Raw genomic sequence first — 24,654 nt, forward strand, 5'->3', positions numbered from 1 at the left:
AAAAGTTAAAAAATCTAAATAGAGAGACACACTGTGTTCATGGGTTGGAAGACTTAATATTGTTAAGTCCGCCACCTAAATTGACCTATAGATTCATTGCAGTCCCAAGTAGGAATTTCTTAGATATCAAGAGTCTGATTTGAATATACAGAAATGCAAAGGAATTGGAATCACTAAAACAACCTTGAAAAAGAGGAATACAGGACTTCCCTGTTGGCGCAGTAGATAAGAATACGCCTGCCAATGCAGGGGACACGGCTTCAAGCCCTGGTCCAGGAAGATCCCACATGCCGCGGAGCAGCTAAGCTCATGTGCCACAACTACTGAGCCTGCGCTCTAGAGCCTGCACGCCACAACTACTGAGCCCACGTGCCACAACTACTGAAGCCCGCATGCCTAGAGCCCGTGCTCCACAACAAGAGAAGCCACCACAAGGAGAAGCCCACACACTGCAACAAAGAATAGCCCCCACTCGCCACAACTAGAGAAAGCCTGTGCACAGCAATGAAGACCCAGTGCAGCCAAAAATAAAATTAAAAATTAAAACTTCTTTTAAAAAAAGAGGAATACATTTGGAGGACTCATACTAGTTGGTCCTAAGACTTACTACAAAGCTATAGTAATCAAGACAGTGTGGCATTGGTCAAAGAATAGACACATAAATCAATAAATCACAACAGAGTTCAGAAATAGACCCACACAAATATAGTTAATTGAGTTGACAGAGTGCAGAGACACTTCAGTGGAGAAAGATTCATCTTCAATAAATGATGTAGCAACAACTGGACAGCCATGTTTTAGGAAATGAACCTTGACCTATACCTGTCATCTTATACAAAATTTAACTCAAAACCAAACATAGACCTAAATGAAAAATTATAAAACTTTTAGAAGAAAACAGGAAATAAATCTTTGTGACCTTGTGTTAGGCAGAGTTCTTAGCTACAACACCAGAAGCACAATTCATAAAGTTAAAAATTGATAAATTGAACAACATCAGAATTAGAAACTTGATCTGTGGAATTAAGAAAATAAAAAGACAAGCCAAAAACAGGGAGAAAATACTTGCAAATTATATATCTGACAAAGGTTTATATCCAGAATATATAAAGAATCCTCAAAACAAGAAAATAGTCAACTCAGTTTAAAAAAATAAAGATTTGAAAAGACATTTCACCAAAGTAGATATAAAAATGACAGATAAGCAAATGAAAAGATGCTCAGTGTCATTAGTTGTTAGGGAAATGCACATTAAAACCACAACGAGACATGGATAGACACCTATTAAAGCGGCTTAAAAAAAAAACCCTGAACACAGCCTGACAATACCACATGCTGGTGAGGATGCAGAGCAACTGGAATGCTCATATGTTATGGTGGGAACACAGATGATGTGTTTCTAAAGAAGAAAAAGCCACATGATCATCCCAATAGATGCAGAAAGAATATTTGACAAAATTCAATATCCATTCCTAATAAAAACTCTCAGCAAATTAGGAACAGAAGGGAACTTCCTTAACCTGATGAAGGGAAACCACATAGAAACCTACAGCAGACCTCAAACTCAATAGTCAAAGACTGACTTCTTTTTTTCTAAGATTGGGAACAAAGCAAGAACGCTGGCCACTATGGAAAACAGTTTGGTAGTTTCTTATAAAGTTCAACATGTTCTTATCATACAGAATCCCAGTCTCACTCCTAGGTATTTACCCAAGATAAATAAAAATCTTTGTTTATACAAAAACTTGTACATGAATATTTATATCAACTTTATTTGTAACAAAACAAAACTAGAAACAATTAAAATGTTCCTCATCTGGGGATGGATGGACCAATGTGGTAATCCATGCACTGCTTCTGCTCCACAGTGGGAAGGAATGGACTGCTGATGCCCACAGCAAACACATGGGTCTCAGATGCATGCTGCTGATGGAAAGAAGCCAGACTCAAAAGGCTGCAAACCTTTTGCTTTATTTATGTGACAGTCTGGAAAAGACAGAACTATAGGGAAAGCGTTTTGTCAGGACTTAGGGGACATTTCCACGACATTGGAGTAGCACAGGGGACTCTTGGGGAGGGCATTGGAACTGTTTTGTATCTTGGTTGTGGTGGTGGTTACACAACTCTACACATGTGTCAAAACTCAGAATTGTGAACCAAAAAGAGTGAATCTTAATCCGTGTAAATTTATAGCTGAAAAATTTTAAGGTAATAAATATTCAGAACGTATCCTTTCCTAACGTTTGACTGTTATCTCTGCTCCTGAGATTACTTCCGTCTATTGCATCTAGTGGTGGAAACGCTTCTCTTCCTGCGCTTCTGTGCTTCTCTTCCCAGTTCCACCGTCAGGACACTGCGTGGGTAGCTGGAAATCTGATGTGGTGGGAGTATTTACACCATAGAAGTTGGGAAATGCTACAGACCAAGGCTTAATTTATTGTTTTGTTGATTGTCTAGACTTCAGAAAGTGATGACGAAAACGTTAATGCCAATTAAACTTAAAGTGTGTCATCTATACATAGCACAAAAAATTGAGGAAATTGTCTTACAGTATTTGACAACTAGTACTGATTCAGCAAAGAGGTCACTCACTGACAAACAAGTAAAATTCTCACACATATATTTCTGTTGTTTTACTTCCGTACTCCTTAAGGTAAACAAAAGTATCAACCAATATTCATGTCAGAGCTAGACTGTTGGCTGCAGCCATAGGTTGGCTATGGATGCAAGAGTTCAGCAAAAATCAAAGCCTCAGTGGAATTTAGAGTAAAGAATATTGCATATTTTGTTATTTGGGAATTGCGTGCTATAATTCCTTTATAGGAGTAAAATGTATAACGAAATGTATGGTTATATATGCAGTCTCTCCCAACCCCACCCTGAAAAGCTGGTTGTTGCACATTATCCAGCAAACCACTGCTTAGGAATCACTGGAAACAAGGAAGAGAAGAGGACCAAGGTCAGAGGCCTGGACCAGCTCAACATTAGAGATCAAGAGAAAGAGCTGGTAAAGGATATCAGGAGCAGGGTAAGTGAAGGGTGTGGAGGTGGAAATCTAGCGGAAGTGTGACAGGAAAGGAGGGAATGGCTGCCGGCTGCACGTGCTGCTGAGAGAAGGGCTGGATGGTGTAGGGAGAATGGTGGCCGGCTGTGGAGATGGGGTCTGAACACTCACCTGAGGAGCTCTGTGTAAGGGGAGGGGAGACATGGACTCAGAAAAGCTTTTTGTCTTTTTTTTTTTAAACTCTGGGAGCTATCAGAACTTTTTGCGTGTGCTGATGAGAATGATCCGGGGGGAAGGAAGACTTGGCGAGGCAGGAAATGGAGGGGAGAATTGAGGGGTAAAATCCTTGGGTGGGCCAGGATCCAGTGACTAGTCAGGGGGTGGCCTTACCCAGGAGCCTGGAGAATTCCTGCATCCTGACAGGCAGAGTCCTGAGGACCCGCGCAGGGATGGGGCAGGTGTGGTGGGAGCGTGAGGGTGCTGCCGGCCTCCTTGAGTCAGCCTCCTGGGAGGAAGACTGGGGGCACCAGCCCCTTTGCTGCTGTCTAGGGCTCCAGAGGGATGGTCAGAACCTGGGCTTTAGAGGGACTGGATCTTGCGGCTGGGAGGAGGGGCTGGGCGGCTTGTGAGCTGTGTAACTTGGGCTCCGTGCCTGAGTCAGTTCCCACAACTGTGAAGTTTGAGGGGCAAGAATAGCAGCAACACCTCACAGGCTGTAAACAAGCAACGGAGGGGGGGGGGGATGTGGGTAAAGGCCTGACGGGGGCCCTGGGTGTCCCCAGCATGTGGCCGCTCCTCCTTTCTTCTTGCAATGGGGTGGTGACCCTGGCCTGGCTGGAGAGCGGAAGCTGTGAGGATTAAGGCTGCAGAGGGGAGGTGGGGCCTTTGAAGTGTCTGCCTAGGCTCTGTGGGAGACGCTGCAGGGCAGGGGGGAGGGCAGCTGGGCTCTGCCCACCCTGTGCACAGGTCGTGGCCAGAACAGGTGTGTGGGGCAGCCAGGCCCAGAATGCCAGGCTGATGAGGCGCCGTCCGGCAGGGAGCTGGCCAGGCCTCACCGGAGGAGGTGTCATGGAGGGAGATGATACTGAGGGTCACCGCTGCCCTGGCTGAGAAGCAAGAAGCCTCAGGATGCTGAGGGGAGACAGTTCTCTTGGCGGTAGCCAAGGGGCAGGAGCAAATCCCCCCAAGGACATGGTGAGGTGAGTCTCCCCTGAGCTCAGCCCAGGCCACGCCGCTTCCGATCATGGTCTCTGAGGAGGGCAGAGGAGGGTCTCAGGATTTCTGGGCAAGGCCTCTGGTACCTCTTCAGTGACCTGCTCTCTGCCTTCTAGTGTCTTCTGATAGATTGGTTTAAAGCAATGAATCACTCGAATGGTTCAACAGCTATTTGTCAAGCACGTGCCAGGCCCTCTGCTGGGCAATGGGGTGACCAAGACCAATGCTGTTTGCCCAAGGAATGCAGGACAGTCCTGTGAGGGCTGGCGCTGTGATACTACGTGCCATGGCCAAGAGGGCCGAGCCAAGGCCTGATGATCAGGAATGGTTGTGGGCCACTGTTTCCCATTGTGGTATTGATACAACGGATGATTTTAGGTGATGCATGAATGAGCATTTACTAAAATTATTTTAACGTGTATTAGAAAAAATGTAGCACATCAAACATGATTTCATAGATATTGCTTAAGGGGAGGCGAAGTTCAACAAAAGTCAGTCTTCTTAGGTAAATAATGGTATTAAGGTTGGGATGGCAAAGGTGATGACTGGGACATGCAAGTGATGGGCTCACAGGGAGAGCACGGGTGTGTCCCAGGAATCGCTTCCAGGGGGCAGTGTGGGTGTAGAGGGCAGGGTCATAGTGCCAGGCATTCTTGAGACAGGCATGGGGGGCCCCAGAGGATTATATGCAGAGGCTCGACTCTTGAGAAGCTTTTGGAAGCTTCCTTTGCCACCAGGTAGAGAATGGATAAAGGATGCTGGGGGCTGAGGGAGGTGGCTGTCCAGACGAGGGGTGGGGCTCAGTCTCTAAGAAGTAGATGGGCTGAGTGGGGAGTTAGACTGGATGGTAACCTGGCACTGGGGTGCAGGGCTGTAGGACATCAGCGGATGGGGTGAAGCAGCTGGGGACAGATGGGCATCTGAAGCCCGGAAGACAGTGACGAACTGATGGCAACAAAAGCCATGCAAATGTTCCAAGCGTCAGCATGGATTCTGAGTCAGCCAGGAGGAATGGCTGAGTAAAGGGAGGCCAGTGCCTGTGGGCCTGGCCCCGCGCGAGGGATCCCCAGGGTGGCCATTTACTGTGTCCTGAGCCTTGGAGAGTCAGTGATAACAAAATTAAGGATTCCCGTCCCTGTGAAGCTTACAGTAGAAACAAATGGATGTGTAAATAGTTCAAAGCTATGAACAAGGAGGGCAGGGTAAGGATTTATCAGGGGAGGTCTTTCTGATAAGGGGACTTTTGACAAGACACCTGAAGGCGATCCTGAGAAGAAATAGGGGTCTCTGGGGAAAGTGGAACCACAAGTGTAAAGGGCAAATGACAAAGATTGGTGAGAGGAAAGGCCAGAGACAACAAGAGGCCATACCTGTCATTTAGGATTCTGGCTTCTAGAACGTGGAAGCCACTGAAAGGTTTGAGCTAAAAGAATGACATGCTCTGACTTGTATATAGGGGTTACGGTGACTGCCGTGGGAGCAGGACCATCAGGGAAGCCTGGCGGTGGGTAGCCTACTGCAATGGTCTGCGTACAGACATGGGAGCCACCTCCTGGCATGTGCCCTCCAACCGTGGACCAGGGGTGGTCTGTGTCACCAGTAGAATACTGAAGGGATGACGTATTGCTTTTGAGATCAGGTTTTTATAAAACACTGTAGCTTCCATCTGGTTGCCGTTCTCTCAGATCATTCACTCTGGTGGGAGGCAGCTGCCATGGGAAGGCCCACCTGGCACGAACCGAAGCCTTCTGCCCACCTGCCACGTGAAAGAGCCTGGAAGTGGACCCTCCAGCTCACAAGCCTCCAGAGACTGCAGCCTCATAAGAGACCCTGAGTCAGAACCACCCACTAAGCTGCCTCTGGATTCCTGACCTTCAGCAACTGTGAGGTGATATTTGTTGTCTTAGCTGCTGAGTTTTAGGCCAGTTTGTTACACACTAATAGAAATTAATGCAGCAATGAGGGCTTAGACCAGGTGATGGCAAGCGGAACTGGTGAGAAATAGTTGGACCCAGCATGTATTTCAAAGGGAAGAATCTGGACAGGTCCAGTTTGAGATACTTACGGAGACATTCAAGTGGAGACTTCAGGAAGCACGCAGTTATAAGTCTAGTTCTGGGAGAAGTTGGCATTTGGATGGTATTTAAAGTCAGGAGTCTGGCTAAGATCAGGAATCAGCAGAAACAGAGAAGAGGCCCAGGGGTTGAGCCCTGGGACAGCGCAACTTAGAACAACTAGGAAGAGGCGGAGGAGGAGCTCCCAGTAAAGAAGACAGGAAACGAGGGCGAGGTGCTCTGGAGGACAGGGGAGGAGCTGTCAGGAGGGAGGGCGTGTTCACCTGGGCCGCTGATAGGGTGAGGACAGTAAGATGGAATGGAGGATGGTGATAGGATGGTGGGGCAGAGAGCTGACTGGATGGCAGGGACGGAAGTGAGGAAGAGGAGACAAGGACTACACACATTTCTTTGGGGAGTTTTGCTTAAGTGGGGATGTTGGCTAGGAAAGGACATGGGGTAGAGGAGGCTGGGTATCTTTAAGGCAGCCGTTACCATGGTATGGTTGCAAACTGATGGGGATGATTCAGCAGAGAGGGAGTGACATCCAGGGAAATGTCAAGGATGCCTCCGAGGTTCTGACCTGCACCTTGAAGCACGGACATGTGAATTCCCATTGTGGGCATGGCCTTCCCTGCTGGGCTGGCACGGAAGCTGCAAGGAGGTGCGGCCCTCAGCCTAGAGCCATAGGCATGGTCTCCTCACTGGGCAGTACCGTCCAGGGAACGAGGGACAGCGGGAGGGCCCAGAGCACTGCAGATGCTGCAGGCAAATCCAGGAGATGTTTAATGTAAAACTAGACTCCACTGGAAGGCAAAGAAAAGGACTCTGGCCCCTTAGACTTGGTTTCATTTTGGACTTTATTGGGAAAAGTTAGTGTAAAAAACATTCAAATTCATAAAATTTAAATAAGAAAGTAAAATTATACCTTGTAGCTATAGTAATCACAAATAAGGTAAGTCTACATTACTGCCTAAGCAAACACTATTTTGTCAGGCTCCTCTCATAAGCCCAAGGCAGGAAACACTGCAATTATTAGAAGTGAGCCCAATGATGAATTTGCATTGCATTTGAAGCTGAAGAAAGGGAAAAAAGCATGTTCTGGTTACAGCATCACAACATTCTAGCCTGAAAAAAGCAACTTTATTCATGTCCTGCAGCAGAGTACATTAGTTATTGTAACCATGCATTAAAATTCTCATATCATAAAGAGAGTAATCAGTTTTCTTCATGATACATTTATGTTTGACTCAGTTTCGTGTTGTTTGTCCCTCTGAAGACCTTTCTGGGAATGTTCCTTTTTCCAGGGCCTCCTAAGATGCCCAGGTTGCTTACTCTGGGTCATCTTTGGTCATTTAATACCAGTCGAACTGGTGGAAGCCCTCTCCATGAACCAGGGTGGAGTCAGACCCCCCCTTCTCTCAAACCCTACAGCTGCCACCACTAGGAGGACAGGCATCTCAACTTGGTCAACAGTGTTACTAAGAAGTTAATGTGGGATTCTCTTTGGTTATGGAATTTTTACGCTTATAAAAAAATATAGCTAGAAATACACTCCTGACTTCTAAAAGTACTTTTGACTGACTTAAACACAAGTATGTCTTTGCAAAATTCACCAGCTTGGCCAGGTCTGAAATCTATTTTCCTATGGAACCTAACATCAGTGTTCTATTTAGCAAATACACGAGTGAAGAACAGTGACAGATCTTTAGAAGCCCTGAGGGCTGGGGACAGCCTTAGATGCTGTCCATGGCTTTGAACTCGCTGAGGGCCTGCACAGGGTTCACATGCTTCTTCTGAGATGCCCTCTTAATCTTGGTCTGTGTCTCATCCTGTTTCTCTCTCTTAACCAAGGGCTTTTTCTCAGGCGCCTTCATCTTCCACGACACAGCAGGGAGGTTAAGGGAAGCCATCCCCTGAGACTTCTGGTATTTGGTGGAGGCCACATAGGACGCCTTCACTGTCTGCACCACAGCGTTCATCAAGTTCTTAGCAGCTTGGATCAGGGACATGGCACTGTCCACCTAAGAGGCAGAAAGGTAGGTGAGGAGCACAGGCCTGACCTCCAACCCCACATGTACCCAGGGGCCTGGGTCTAGGTACCGGAGGGCCTGGACCCTCCGGTCCAGCTGGAGGCTGTCAGTCCCTGGCAGTGGAGTCCCGACTCCTCGTGGACCAGGACAGGGCAGGGCAGCAGCCCTGCTCCTGATTGGCTCTCCCAGTGACTGGGTGCTCTTGTCCAAATACCCTGAAAATGCCTGTGTTTCAGGTCTTTTGAAGAAGGAAGGAGTGATATAAACCTAAGGTACCATTACCTTACCTGCCCCCACCCCTCAACAAGTTTTCATTCACTCAAGTTGGGGGAGGATCTGCCGAAATCTTTTGAGTGATGGCAAAGCTATAACCATAAGCAGCGAGAACAGCCACGGACAGCCATGGTGCAGGGGGAGATGGCAATAAGTCAGCCTCCTAGACAGAGACGCCCCCAGTGCTTTCAGTAATGACCTGGGGAGTCTCCTCTCTCATTTAGAGAATACAGATAATTGCTCCCCAGAGACGGGGGCATTTATGTTGCAGCAGGTAAGCAAATGGTATGAGTATGTCCAACATACCAAGTCTTCTTTGAAAGGAAATTCTGTGGGGTTTAGCAGAAGCCACAGGGCTTCAGTGGAGCGAGATGTCCTCTTTCCCCTGCCCAAGGTGACAAGGGGTCCAGAACTGTGACATGGTAAACAGACAAGGGAAGAGATACTACTTGGGAACTCTGAGAGTGGAGGGGGTGTGAGAAAGCCTATATGTCATCTCTGCAATTTCTGAACAGGCTCAGTTCTTTCTGGGGGAAGAAAAGCGATGAAGACAAAAATACTTTTACCTATGGGGTGGTCAACAAAGGGGAAGAGGCAAGCACTGTAAGAGCTCCTAGCTGTCACCAACCATGCTAAGCAGAGCTGCAGTTCTGCAGGAAGTAGCCAATGTGCAGCCCTTGGCCTCTGAGGACGGCCTCTGAGGACCAAGAGGAAACTTCCAGTTTTCCCACAGCATACTTCCTAGCACGTTCCCACTAACCAGCTCTCTTCACAGATGGAACTTACCCCGGAGACGACCAGCTCCCCACCGAGGTTCTGCACCTCAGCCTTGACTTTGCTGCAAATGTTGAGCTGGTGGCAGTAGAGGGCAATGCGCTGCAGGTAGGCCAGCAGGTCCTGCTTGCAGGCTGAGTCTGGGCACTGACAGGAGAGCAGAATTAGCACCAAGCACTCTGAGCCCGGCCCAAACACACCCACCCCCACAGATATTTCTGAAAGGCTCAGTGTGCCACCAGCTCTTCACTCCTTGCTTGAGCAAAGGGCAAGAGAGGAGTTACCCAATTACCTGGGGCCATCATAGCCCTAGGCTACTCTCTGCTGCAGCCCCTGCCCCTAGCCCCTAAAGGTGAAAAATAGCCTCAGCAAGCGAGAGTCTAGTTCTGGAGAAAAGTGAGAGTGCTGTGAGCTAGGTGATAACCATCCAAATAGCTCTTCTGCTCAAAGGGACTTTATCTGCTCAGTTATGATGCACTCTGTAAACACCTGATGAAAGGAGGGTCATTTTAGGCAAAGATGGAGAACGGGTGAGTCAACCAAAGCAAGAAGAGCACGTGGGAGCCGTGGGGTCCCGACCAGTCACAGGGAAATGCCTGTCTTGCTGCCAAAGCTCAGGGCCAACTTCGGAGACTTCACCCAAAGAAGGAACAGAGCACCTCTCTCAAGTGTTTATGAAAAAACTCCCTCCTGTGAGGCTGGGGTGCAGACCATGCTGGAGATTTAGAATTTTATTCTAAGAAGCTACTGAAGCATGGCAGAGCCATACCTCATTTGCATTTTAAGGTGATCATATAAGAAGACTGTGTTGGCAACTGTGTGGAGGCTGGAGTGCAGAGGAGAGAGCAGGAAATCAGTGAGGAGAGGCCACAGTTTTGCAGGCGTGGGCCATGCATGCCAGGACTCAGCTGGGGGCTGCTAAGAGGGAAGGACCAGATAGATGGTATTGAGATTCGTGTGGCTAGTAGAAGCACCAGGGCTGAGTATCGGTTATTACATGAAAGACGGGAGTTGAGGATACTTCCCAATCTTTGGCTTGAGCAATGAGAAACCACTGTCACTTGTCCCGCAACCCCAATGCAGGCTGAGCGTGTGGATACTTCAGGGAAAGGAGTGGGAAGGGTTTGTAACTACAGCTGACAATATCTTGGAGCATCAAGGGAAATATATTGTAAACTTTCCAGGAGGTAGGAACCACATTTTTTTGGACATATCGATACAGAGAATGAAGGGATGAAGGCTGGGTGATAGAGGACATAGATGTCTGTCCCCAGTTGGGCACGTCAGCCTTCCAAAAGCACTAGCCAAAAAGCCTCCTGATTCTCACATGAAATACTGCAATACTTCCACAAGAAGAGGCTCTTATACACCTAGTTTCAGTGTATTATTAGGGCATGCAGAATTAGCTCCTGCCCAGAGCTGACATCCTGAAGAGTTCTGAGAGATAATAAACAACAGTAAAGGCTGGTTTTAGCTGTCAACCAAGGGAAGATTTCAGGACATACACACCTGCTCCAGAGATGTGCTGTAATGCAAACTGGGCCTGCCTTATAAAACTTGTCAAAGAAGAAACAGGAATACAGAAATCCTTAAAACTCTATGCTGATGTTAGTCAAGTGGGTTGACAAGAACAGTTTTTGAGATGGGGAAAGTACTGTGTCTCATGAAAAACACTGTTACCACCGCTGGGCTGCCAGCATCCCAGGATGAACTTCAAGGCCCATGTGGCAAGTCTGTCACTTACATGGTCTGCGATGGTACGGCCAAGCTTATCCATCCGGGATCCCGCCTCAGCAATCTTCTTGGCGGCACTGATCACATCTGATGTGTTTTTGAGCGGTCCTTTACCTCTGAAAAAAGGGAACAAGAATGATCATAACTGAAGCCCTCGTAGGTGGAGATGAACAGAAAAGTGTGTACAGAGCAGCACGTCCTGCCTGTGTGAGGTGACCTGCAGGGAGGGGGGCAGCCCTCTGTGTAGCAGGTTGGGGCCGGGCACTGCTCACCGGGTAAAGTCCGTCATCTCCATCATGATCATGCACATCTGCTTGGCCAGCACAATGATGTCATTACCACTGTCGTCCCACTTGGACACTTCAGCATCCAGCTTGCTCTTTTCTTCCTGGAAGCTGGCCACCTGTTCCGCAATCTTTGCTTTTTGCTCCTGGGGAAGCTGAGCCATGATCGCCTAAAATCAGAAGCCCAGGAAACTCTTACATAAAGAGAATATGAAGTTCTCACAGTGCATTAGCCAAGAATATTTCCACCAAGCAATCTATGACACAGGTAGGCTAATGCTTTAATAGGTTTCATTTTGCCTGAAGAGCCATTTTGCACCGAAGTTTACAGCAGCCTGAATTCCCAACCCACTTTCAAGAACAAGTTTTGGTGTGGAGAAAACAGGGTATGAGGGGTTGAAGGCCAATGCAGAAGCTCCATGATCACGCCTGCACAAGGACAGAATCAGCTTAACTTAATTCTTTAAAAGTTTCATCCTCTGAAATGAAGTAAGTCAGGCAGAGAAAGACAAATATCATATGCTATCACTCATATGTGGAATCTACTGATAATTTAAAAGATACAAATGAACTTATTTACAAAACAAACAGACTTACAGATATGGAAAACAAACTTATGGTTACCAAAGGGGAAACGTGTGGGGGGCAGGGGGATAAATCAGGAGCTTGGAATGAACATACACACACTAACACATATATATCTCTTATGAGAGATAACCAACAAGGAACTACTGTATAGCACAGGGAACACTACTCAATATTCTGTGATGACCTATACGAGAAAAGAATCTAGAAAAGAATGTATAACTGAATCACTTTGCTGATACCTGAAACTAACAAAAAAAATAAACTTCATTTGAACCTTAAAAAAAAAGTTTCATCCTCTGCCTCCTGCCATGGGGAGAGGAAATGAGGGAGGGGCTAATACATGGAGTCCTTTCCATGGCAGGCCCGGTGGCTGTAATATATCTCCAACTTTTCAAGGTGACCCACAAGTAGTTTTAGAATGTGAATTTTTTTTTTTTTTTGCGGTACGCGGGCCTCTCGCCGCTGTGGCCTCTCCCGTTGCGGAGCACAGGCTCCGGACGCGCAGGCTCAGCGGCCATGGCTCACGGGCCCAGCCGCTCCGCGGCATGTGGGATCTTCCCGGACCGGGGTACCAACCCGCATCCCCTGCATCGGCAGGCGGACTCTCAACCACTGCACCACCAGGGAAGCCCTAGAATGTTAATTTTAAAGAAGGCAAGCAGGCAGGCAGAAGAGAACCTGCTGCAGAGTATGCTTTTTAGGTACTTGAGACGGCATTTAAACCTTATCACCGCAGCACCTGGAGGCCTGTTGCCCACCTCAAGCCACAGACTCAGGGCCTTGGGCTCCTCTCCACTCAGCTTCCCAAAATGCTTAGGACCGAGTGGGGCTTAAAGCAGGGATGTACCCGCTGTTCAAAATATCTTCTAAGGGGTGAAAAAAGACTCCTTAGTAATATTTCTTGGCACCCTCCCAAAAACATAAATGCAGTTAATTGAAGATTTAATGACTTAAATGAATGCAATGGCTCTGATTTTCTTGAATGTACCACTGTTATTTTTTTTAACCCATGAATAATTAAATAGTTCATGCCCATGGTATCATTGAGATAGGCAAAGACAGCAATCTTTTTTGAATTTCACTGTCCTATTAACAAACATTGCATTGACTAGATCCTAGGGCTTTCCTGACTCAGGGCTCTTCACAAACCAACGCTTCAGGGCACAGCTGAGAAGATGTTTTAGATGAACCTACAATTGACTAGCAGGTGCCACAACTGAGGATAACTTCGGTCCTACTGCCAGAGAAAACGAGAGGAAAAATGGTGTTCTCAATAATGAGAGTGTTTTCCTGGAAAAGAAAAAGCCAAGAACAGAGAGGGACAGGGAGGGTCTGCAGGACAAGTTAAACTTGGTCCTTACCCGGGCACTCTGGCCAGCTATCAGCTGATCGTCTTCTGTCTGGACGCTTGTCCTGCTTCTGACATCGAAGTCTTCCGTCTCGAAGTCCGAGTCATCCAGCTCCTCAGGGGTCTGCCACCGAGACAGAAATCACAAGTCAAACACAACCCTAGGCCTCCAGCTTCCCCAGGCCTCTGGGCCCACAGCCTGATGTACAGACATCCAGAATTTTCTGCAGTATTTCAAACAGTCGTGAGGAATAAAGTTAAAATTGCTCAATATTTGTCTGAGACCCTGCTTTAGCTCATGCACGTGCCAGGCAGCCCATTCAACAAACAGCAAGCAAAGGCACCACACCAGCACTTCCCAAAGGACACAGGTCCTTTATGGGGTTGAGGGTTTCAGTTTCTACCAATGAGTCAACACTCTTTGCTTGACAAAGGTTTTCACTTCTTAACGTACTTCTCCAACACCTGCATCTTAAGACAAAGGTGAGAGTTGTCCTGGGTGGAAAAGGTACTGTATTAAAAATAGCAGTTTCATACAACATTAAGCAGATTCTTATAACTTTCCCATTTTATGACAAAAAGAAAATTAAATGAATTAACTAATACTGGGACTTCTCTTAGGGTACCAAAGGCTGATTTGAGAGGTAAAAATAGGCAATGTATTTTTATGTACTTACTTTTATTAAAGAGAGAATATGGCAGATAAGGTGTGAATAAATACCAAAGGGACCGATTACTGGTCCTACCTCTTTGCTTTAATTATAAAATAAAATTCTTATTTTGTACACTCTCCAGCCGCTCATGATTAGCTGCTGACTTGAAACATAATATCATCTTCTAGAAGTTATCAGCAACAGGGCAGCAGGCAAACAGCTGGGGTCGCCTCTTAGCCCAGCTGGCCGGCCTGTGACAGGAGGGCAGTGAGGCGAGTCCCTCATCTGCACCAGGACCTAATCCAAGCCCAGCCCAAGGGCTTCCTGTGAGGAAGCATCCAAAACTGCCCAGAGTATGTTGGGTTTGTACAGGTGCAAAGGCCAGGCCTGCCCCTCCATGAGGAGGTGAGGACAGCCAGGGTCACTCGAGGAACCAGTGAGTCACATGGCAATGCAAGATCCTGGAGTCTTGCTGCCATTCGCCATTTTAATCCTGGGTCACAGACACCTGAGCCTCAGTCTGTGGAGGAGCTTTGTCAAAGGGGTGCCCTCCTAACAGGATCTCCACTTCCCCACCTTCCTCGATAGCCCATCACAGACCCAAGAGCTGTTCTTGCCAAGAAAACCAAATATCTCCTATTCATTCATTCATTCACTGAATATTTGTGTGCCAAGCACTGTTCTAGGCGCTGAAGGTACAAAATGACACAGACAAAAATCCCTGCTCTCACATATATTCTGATGGGAAAAATGACAAAAGTGAATCACATGACCTATTAGAAAGTGATCAGTGCTATAAGTAAGCAGTAGAGGAGGACTGTAATTTTATATCAGTGGTCAGGAAAGGTCTCATGAGAAGGTGACACTGGAGCACAGACCTGAAGGCAATGAAGGTGGGAGCACAGGAGGTACCTGGGGGAGGAGTGTTCCAGCAGGACGGAGTCACCAACAGAAAGGCCTGGGGAACTGGATGAATAGCAAGGCCACAGTAGGGGCTCAGCTCACTGCCCTTATGGCACAGTGTCAGCTGAAGCCCTGGGAGCAAAGGCAGGGGAGCAGTAGGAGATGAGGTCAGAGAGGTGACAGGTTCAGCTCCTCAAAGGCCTTGTGGGCCAGTGTAAGGACTGAGTGACGTGGCAGCCTTTGGAGAGTACTAAGCAGTAGATAACGTGATCTAATTGAAGCTTGAAAGGATCACCCTGGGTGCTCTGTGGATGAGACTGCAGGCACCTAGGGATGCAAATAGGGAGACTGGCTGAGAAGCAAGCAATTGCATGAATCCAGGTGAGAGATGCTGGTGGCCTGGACCACGGTAGGAACAGTGTTCAGAGTTTCTATTTATTGTGAAGGTAGATCCAACAGGATTTGCTGATAAATCAGATTCAGGATTTGAGGCAAAAAGTGGAATCAAAGGTGAATCCAAGGTCTGGGCCTGAGCAAGTAGAAGACAGATTTGCCATCAACTGATACGAGAAAACAGGGTGGAGAGAGATGAGGAGCTCACTTTGGGGAATAATAAGCTTGAGGTGCCTGTTAGACAAGTGACAGGTAGTAGGCAAGGTGGCTAGATGAGTGTGGACCGCAGAAGAGTCAACCTCTTGCTGGTTTTCTCACGTCTTTATGCACCAGGGGAATGAGTACAGTCAGAAAAGAGAGAGGTGAAAAACTGTGCTACAGGGTGTACCAGTGGTAAGGGGCTGAGAAGATGAGGATAAACCAGCAAAGGAGACTGAGGAGGAGGGGGGCCAGGAGATTTTCTTATAACAGGAGAAATAATGGCATGTTTGTATGCTGGGGGGAAGGTGCTGGAAGAAGAGAGAATGGGACCCAGTGCAGGGGACGGGCTCAGCCAGGAGCAGATGTTCTAACTGCCTCAGGATCCTCAGTGCAACAGGCACTGAGGCCAGACATGTAGGATGGGGCACAGATGGGGAGGCAAGCAGGAAGGTATGAAATGCTCCCAGACTCTGTGGCTGTGTGGGCGAGGCTGCATGGCATCAAGGGCCCCCTGACAGTCCTGGGTTCGGTGACCCCAGTCAGGGTGGCTGCACTTTTCTACTGACTCACATAGGTAGAAGCATCGGCTCTTCATCATGCACCCTGCAGGAGAAGGAATTTCACTAGGATTGTATTTTGCAAGGCAAACAAGAGGACAGAAAAGGGGGCAAAGGAGATTATATCGATGGACCAGACTCAAAGCTAGAAAAGGAGTGAGGCAAGGACCTGAAGGGCTGAGTGAGGGTTGCAAGTGGGGAGGGCCAACCGGCTGAAGATCCTGATGGACTCAAAGGACTGTTGGGAGTCACAGCACCAGAGACAGTGAGCTGATGGAAGGGGGAAACCTGACACTGGGATGACGTAGATACTGGTAATGACAAGGACTGGGTAAGACTAGGCAAGTGAGGTTGAGGTTGGGGGAGGATAAGACATCAAGAAACCAAGAGGTCTGGGGATTGGAAGGATGATTCCTGAATTAAAATCAAGACAATACGGGAGGAGTTAAACCACTGCTGCCACAGACCTACTTTGCCCTTGCTCTGGGCCCTCCCAGCTGACCACACCCCAGGTTCTATCTCACCAAGCCTGCCAGGGCCTCTGTCATACTTGCGATCCAACACAGCAGTAAGTGCACAAGAAAGCTACTATATGCCAGGCCCTGAGCTGAACACGTTACCTCCATTTCATCCCACTAACCATCAACACCATCATGTGAGTCTCAGAAAGATGAGGAAACTTGCTTAGAGTCACAGACGTGAAGAGGAATCCAAGCTGCCTGCCTGTTCCCAGGGTGTGGTTTCCCACAACCCGACCTGCTTCCACAGAACAGGCCCTGGAATGTGCAGGCATCCTGGAGTGTGCGCATACCAGCTCACTTAAAACCCCAAAGGCATTAATCTCAAACACCCAGTGACTCCTCATTATCATTTCTTCTATTCTCTAAGTGTCTGTCAGTATGCAAAGAACTTTGGAAAAATAAGGCTGTGTTTTACCACCACTGGTACACCTGACCCAGGGATCCCTTCACACCACTGAGATCTGGCTGCTGGGTTTAACCTTGCATTCAACCGGGCTACGACCTGCTGAGCATGCATGGGTTGCTCTCTAGCGCAGCAGCAGCCGTGAAGAAAGCAAAAAGGCTCCCCAAGCTCTCCCCTGCCACACCCCAGCATGTCCAGGTGACCTGGGCCTGCAGGGACAGCCATCAGCCAACCAGGCCATCCCTGAATTGTTCTCTTTCCTCCTCACCCCAGAGAGAAACGCAGTCTTGCCCAAGCATTTCTACACTGCATACACAATGGGTCCAGCCTAATGCACCGGCCTCAGAAATGGCCTCTGTTTCCAGCTGAGGGGGTAAAAAGTGGGACAGAACCCCTGCCTACCTTGGGAGGTTTGACTAGCAACCCATGAAGGTGTAACGGAAACTACCCTGACCCGACTAGATCGTCAGCATAGCAAAGCAGCTGTCTACTCAGCAGGCAGACCCTGCATTCCAACTGCTGGCTCTGTGGCTATGGCAGGGATGGCCCGAGCCTGGGGGAGGTCCAGGTGAGCCTGGGGGAGCTTGGCACAGGCTCTGCTCCCAGCTTCCAGAGCTGTTCATGCTCAGAACAGCATGTGAGGGATCAACTGCTATGGAAAGGGCAGCTGTGAGTCCCAGCGCAGCACACTGGGGATGATCACAGAGGAGTCAGTAGTTTCTCAAAACCCCTTTGTGCATGCTAATCCACAGGGGGCCCTAGACATTGTCTCAGATGGTGAGAGCTGCTGCTGCCTCAGACAGGATGGGTCACATGGGGCCCAGAGCAGGTGGCACTTCCATTCTGCTACGGTGAGAGGGCTCAACGCTTGGCCCCAAGCCCGGGAGTTGCCACAGCCCCTCATTCTCACCCTCAAAACCCTGGGGTTCTAGCATCCTGCCTGCCTGCCACCTTTGAGGCGAGGGGTACTCCATGTAAAGAACAGCTTCAACCTGCATTAAGGAAATACTCCCTTCTCTGAAATTCACTGATGAGCCTTTATTTTCTGTAGTTTCCCTGTAACTCAAACGGAAGCCTCATATCTGTGGCAATTGTTTAACTTGAAGTAAATCATCACGGCCAACTCATACTAGCTCCCCTTCTCAGCCCAAGTTTGGGCTCTAACTTGCAGCTAAAAGTCATTTTAGACAACGTAATTAAATATATCTCATTCTAACAGCTTTTAGATTCATGGTTTTAATATATTGCCACTCATCTGCTGAGTTCCAAAATGATGCATTGCTCAAGTTTAGCAAATGATAAGAAAGAAGCTGTTAAAACATCTGAAATGCAGTTACTCACCCTTATCATCAACACTGCTTTCCTGATGTCCCGGATGCCATCGTACACCAGGCGTGAGGCATCGATAAACTCGTTCTCATCCATGGGCTGGGCGGGGTCTGAGCTGAGGGCTTCCACGGCCGCTTCCACTTGCTCGGTAAAACGTGGCATGACTGCGGAGAAGAAAGCATGGCAGATCCTGCTGGCCCTGCAAACATCATTGCTCTACCAGCCCTCCCTAAATCCCTCAGTTAGACACAAAGAGGCAGGGTGCATGATGAAGAGCCGATGCTTCTACCTATGTGAGAAGTATTTAAGGTTGAAATAAATCAAATGCTGTATTTTACAGACTCAAATCATCTTCTTTGTCTCTGGGCAGATTCTGCAACATAGGATTTACATGGTTGAGAACTGGGATTAACTTGAGGCCTTGCTAGAATGGGACCCTCCTTAATTTACTGTGTTCACTGACAGGAGATATAACTCAGACGTTCATCTTAAAATAACTCCCATTATTAATCATGGGACACACATGAAGGAAATGTGTTTGTGAGGCCTTAATGTGGCTGACCAACTTCTCACAAATCTGACATACCTTCTAGAATTCTTGTCCTAAGACCGAACTGAGTCCCAGCGTCCTACTTCCTAACCACAGGGCCTGTACTAACTGGATGGCCTGGCCACCAGGCCATCTGTGTGTGGGGAGCACTAGGAAGGGAGGCAGCCCCCGCACCTGTGTTGGAGAGGAGCTTGGTGGCTTCCAGCACCTTCTCTGTGTAGACCCCTGGCTCATAGTTGTCCATCTCTGAGGTGACCACGTGAATGACCCGAGCAGCTCGGCCTCGAATTGCACCAGCTGTGCGGTCCAGCCCATCCACATCTTTCTCTTGGAGAGCAATGACGCATTTGTTCACGTCTTCCAAAATGTGATTCTCTGAGGAACAAACAAAAAAAAGCTGAATAAGGGAGGAGGCCTTCCACTAGAAGGGGACAACTAGTTGGCATCTATTATTCATCGACAGCTCACTCTGTGCCAGCTACGGTGCCGAAAGCTTTACACGTATCATTTCACTCAAGAGACCGGATTAACTGTCCCACAGAAACTCAACCTGCAATCACCTCCAAGAATAACAATCTTTATTCCAGGTTTAAAAGAGAGAGACAGAGATGCCCATCTTTAAGGCACAGTTTTAAGCCAGGCGGAAAATTCAAGATCACAGAATCCTTAATAATTTCTCCTTCCCTTAAATGATTTCACTGGTTTTACATCCCAAACGAAGTCTAAATTAGAAGAAAAGGTTCACTGTAAGGTCTTATTCTCCCAGTTCCTTGCCCCTCCCTCCAGTAGATGCCGATGGTATTCAGACAAGCTACCAAGATGCCAGGACAGCTCTGGAACAGGAGAAGGCCCTGGAAGGCAGGTTAAAGTCCCCTCTGGAGGGCGCTGAGGAACCGCCCCGAGGCGAAACATTCAGTAAACCACTCATGGGATGCAGGTGGGCCTGTTGTGTTATTTGAGGAAACCCTTGACTCCTGTTACGCTGTCTAGTCATAGAAAAGGGAACGTTCTCACCACCAGGAACTGCAGAGTCTACCAACAGACAGCCCAAGTGACAGGGATGCCCACAATCCACGGGGTGGGTGGGTGAGTGAGCAACACAAAGCCTCCAGGTCATTGCCTGCCCATTTCCTTCCAGCTTGGAAAGGAGCTTTCAAGACACGTAAGAACTCTTAGAAGCAGTGTCTGTTAAAGACATGCTCACTTCCTTAAACCAAGAAAGTACCTGGCACAATAGGTGAAAGACTAATGGTTCTGGTTTTTCTGGAAGAGACAGGACAATTAGGGCAAATGTAATCTATTTAAGAAACATCTGGGGCTTCCCTGGTGCGCGGCGCCATGGTTAAGAATCCACCTGCCAATGCAGGGGACATGGGTTTGAGCCCTGGTTCGGGAAGATCACACATGCCACGGGGCAACTAAGCCCGTGCACCACAACTACTGAGCCTGTGCTCTAGAGCCCGCGAGCCACAGCTACTGAGCCCACGGGCCACAACTACTGAAGCCCGCACTCCTAGGGTCTGTGCTCTGCAACAAGAGAAGCCACTGCAGTGAGAAGCCTGTGCACTGCAACGAAGAGTAGCCCCCGCTCACCGCAACTAGAGAAAGCCCGTGAGCAGCAACGAAGACCCAACACAGCCAAAAATAAATAAATAAAATAAATTTAAAAAGAAACAAAGAAAGAAACACACCTGGTCATTTCTTTGCCATCCCTGGTTACCTTATGCTTTGACCTGTCATTATCTAGACTGGTTCCTGATTTAATTCCCTTCCAAAGTCATTACCCTTCCCTCACAGCCTCTGCTAACATACTCAGTCAAGTTATATATGACAGTGTCTAGTGGTCACGATGCTATTTCCTCTTATCTCAAGGGGAGCCAGAGGCAAGTGATACTTAGTGGATTCAGCAAAGAATAGAGCCACCACAATGCCCTGCCTTTGGGCTTCAAGATCCCCTGTAGGCTCCGGGAACAAGGCCCTTCATTTTGTAGTTCCCAAGAGACTGCAGGAAGGGACTTGCACCCACAAAACTAAACATACTCTTACCTATGATCCAGCAATTGCACTCCTTGGTATTTATGCAGTGGAGCTAAAAACTTAAGTCCTCATAAAAACCTGCACGCAGATGTTTACAGCAGCTTTATTCATAATTGCCAAAACCGGGAAGCAATCGAGGCATACTTCAGTAGGTGAAATGAAAAACTGTGGTACATCCAGACAGTGGAATATTATTCAGCACTTAAAAAAAAAAGTGCTATTAAGCTATGAAGAGACATGCAGGAACCTCGGGAGTTGCCAGGGGTTGGAGCAGGGAGGAATGAATAGGTGGAGCACAGAGGATTTTTAAGGCAGTGAAAATACTCAATGATGGATACATTTGTCCAAACCTATGGAGTATATACCACCAAGAGTGAACAGGAATGTATATTACGGACTTTGGGTGATAATGAGGTGTCAATGTAGGTTCATCAATTGTAACAAATGTGCTACTGTTGTAGGAGATGTTGATAATGGGGGAGGCTGTGCGTGTGTGGCTGCCGGAAGTAGATGGAAAGTCTCTGTACCTTCCTCTTAATTTGGCTGTGAACCTAAAACTGCTCTAAAAGTCTTTTTAAAAAATAAAAATTCATCAATTAAAATAAATATCTTTCCAGGGAAAGCCAAAATATAGTAAAAATTTCTACTGCAGAAGGGAAAAGTGAATTACCACAAGATAGCTAAGAAGACCATAATTTAGCATGTGCTAATTCAAAAATTAGGAGACTTGCTAGAATTTACACCATTGCACTACTGAAAGAGATAACGTATTAAACTTTTTACATAAACCAATTTTAGGAGGAATACGTGAACCAATTATAAGAATAAGTGGATTCAGAGCCCATGTTTAGATCAGAAACATCTTTTATATACAAACTCTCTACATATTAAACTAAGCAGATTGGCACTGAGCCTGCCTACCATACTAGGCCTTAGGTTAAAAACTGCTGCTTTTACTGAATCTAACATTTGGGGAAGGGGAAGGAAAGGAATAAAAAGTAAAGAAAAGATGTTGCTAATGAAACTATGAACCAATGTTTTCTCATATCACTGATTTTTAAGACTCATCCTGGTATCAGAATTGTTAATACCAGGGGACGGAAAGCACATCTTAGAATCAATGAAGTATAGCATTCTTTGTCATTCATTAAACAAAGTAGCCCAAACTTCCACCAAGGATTTGTTAACCTTCATCTAGGTAAGTGTGTTTTTATAAATCAATTTAGATTTTCTTGAATTTATACAGGTTTTCTTCCAGCTGAACCCAAACCAGGGAAGAGCTTGCCATTCTTTAGCCACCAAGGAAGGCTTCTATTTCAGGAAGCTGACTAAAGTAACATTTTCCACCTTCACTGGGAAAGCCCCAGCCAGCTGAGGCCACTATATACCCAGGACACAACAACCTGCTCTCTACACTTGAGCCCTAAGGGAGAAGTGAGTTCCCACTGGACATGTGCAAATATGGGAGGGTTGGAGGTACCCACACTAACTTAAACCATAAGTTACTTTACCTTAATTGAATTTCCAAGTAAACTCAGCATGGCTCCATTTTGAGTAGACACACCAATCTGTACCCCATTAAAAACTGATTGTTTAATACAGTCTTTATCTGTAGATGCTTCTAAAAGGAAAAAAACCCTACACACACACATACAACAGTCTATCTCCAAGGGATCACATTATGGATGTTAACATATCTGATTTTCATTTGAAAATCTTTCTAGAACTGCCTCCACAGATCTTCCTCATCCATATTAATGCCTGTACCGTACCCTACTGAACAGACGGAGGGGCCATCATTCATTTATCCAGTCTTCTCTTAGGCATTTTGGCTGAAGTGAACATCCTTGTACAGGTATTTTGGCAAACATCTATGTACACATCCCTGGGGAAATTTTCTAGCAATGGGAATACTAAGTCAAAAGGCATATATGTATAAATAGATGTATGATGCCTAACTGCCCTCCGGAACCAAGCCAACTGGCATTCTCCAGAAAGCCTTCAGTCCACAATGTCTAACAGGGCCCGTTCCGCCCTCCCCTTGTTCTGGATATCTTTATCAGTGCAGCCTTATGCATACACAGGAGATGATAATATTAATACGTTATATAGAGAACTTACTCTAATATTATGGAAAGATTCTGAGTGCTTGACATTTAACTCTATCGTAACCACTTTTTAAAAATCACTATTAATTAATGTGGAAACCAGGCGCAGAAGTATTGAGTGGCTTGCTCAAGCTAGGGGGCATGGGAGTCAGAAATCAAACTAACTTCACCACTTCCTTACCTTACTTTCAGTTTTGGATTTTTGCGATTAAACACAAAAACAAAAATTAGGTACAAAAATCCTTTTATTTAGACCAATCAGACCAAATTATTTGAGCACACTGACAATGAAGAAGAAAGAGTACAAATTACTACTCCTATGTGTTGCCCCAAAGTATCTAATGCATTATGTTATTTGTTTCCAAGAGCACTTGGTAAAGAAAAGTAATAAACCCAACTAGAACCACTCTAACCAACCACTTGCAACTTAAAAAAAAAGGTGTGTGTGTGTGGGGAGGATCAGAACTTCCACATGAAAGCAGAGTAAACGAATGAGAAAGTAAATTTCATTTCCATGGAAAATGTTTATCAAATACAATTCAAATGAAATTCAAACAGTCTTTATCGCTTTGATAAATTTCAAACCACTGTCCTTAAGGGATCGGTCCATATAAATATATTCACAGTTTGCTGAACGCTCTGTAGCATCCTAAACCACCTCCAATATTTACAAGGCAACCTTCTGAATAGAACAGCTTGGGGAACAGGGGTCCCCCTCCCTCTCCCCCGGAGGTGGCTTGCATGTCCCTCTCTATTTTCAAGTGCCAGTGGCATATTTGATATACAGTGACTCAAGTTCCCCCTGCCCTGCAGCCTCATGAAACACTGGCATCAGGGTCTTACCAGGTTATACACAAGATGACCATTAATTTTTGAGCCACAAATTTAGGATATAACTTGTAATAAGCACGAGGGAACTTCTGGAACCAATGGGACAGAATATCCAGGAACAATGGAGATAGAGCAGCAGAGGGTCCTTTCAGTCCTATCCCCTAAGTAACTTCCCTTTGGATGGAGTCTCATGAGTGGGCAGGGCTACAGCAAACACACAGGCCCCAGGGATTTCAAGGGGGATTGATGGTGAAAAATCATTACTAGAACTATTCCTCAAAACCTATCACACTGCCATAGCGCCACAATATCCCAGGACACAGTAAAACACCACCACTCCAAGGAGTCAAGCAGCAGTCTTATTTTTCATTACATAAAATTTTATGAAGTCCACCAACGTTAAGCCAGACCCTGTGCTGGGCACTTGTCCTGCAGCCCCTTACTCAGAAACATGCCCACCTTGCTGACAGACTACTGAGCCTCTGGGTAATAGGAGTGGGCAGATCTCAGCTTCTGGTATAAAGACTGCACACAGTGCTTGCAGATGACGCCTGCTCTCCAATCCACGGGGCACCTCTAGAGAGGCTGTGAGTTGTACAAGGGCCAAGGACTGGGGACCAGTGGGGGCCTGCCCGGTTGAAAATGGGATTCCTCTCAATGAGAGCCAGTGTATCAGGTGAGGTGGAGAGACATCTCTAGTCTGCCACATAAAAAGTGCTAAAGCTGCCATGGGTGAGGTAAGTGCATAAGGGTATAAAGGAGTCTGAATGCTAAAAATTAACTGGTCAATCCAGTAGAACTCTGCACGGGTATCTGCTTGTCTCTTCCCTTCATCCCATGCCCCTAAAAAGCACACCATAA

At 46.9% G+C, this 24,654-nt stretch overlaps 1 protein-coding gene across 1 annotated transcript in view; it reads right to left on the minus strand.

Moving 5' to 3' along the window:
• Positions 1–7,115: 7,115 nt before the first annotated feature.
• The window catches only part of CTNNA1 (catenin alpha 1), a 181,231-nt gene continuing 163,692 nt past the window's right edge, over positions 7,116–24,654 (minus strand). Inside the window, exons 12-18 of the mRNA XM_082836989.1 lie at positions 18,992–19,192; positions 18,280–18,431; positions 13,321–13,431; positions 11,360–11,541; positions 11,098–11,203; positions 9,366–9,500; positions 7,116–8,297 (exon numbers count right to left, since the gene is read on the minus strand). Coding sequence (XP_082693115.1) covers positions 8,010–8,297; positions 9,366–9,500; positions 11,098–11,203; positions 11,360–11,541; positions 13,321–13,431; positions 18,280–18,431; positions 18,992–19,192 — 1,175 coding nt within the window. The 3' untranslated portion in view covers positions 7,116–8,009. The remainder of the gene's footprint in view (positions 8,298–9,365; positions 9,501–11,097; positions 11,204–11,359; positions 11,542–13,320; positions 13,432–18,279; positions 18,432–18,991; positions 19,193–24,654) is intronic.

This window comes from Leucopleurus acutus (assembly GCF_964270905.1).
Source record: "Leucopleurus acutus genome assembly, chromosome: 3".
Lineage (NCBI taxonomy): Eukaryota > Metazoa > Chordata > Mammalia > Artiodactyla > Delphinidae > Leucopleurus > Leucopleurus acutus.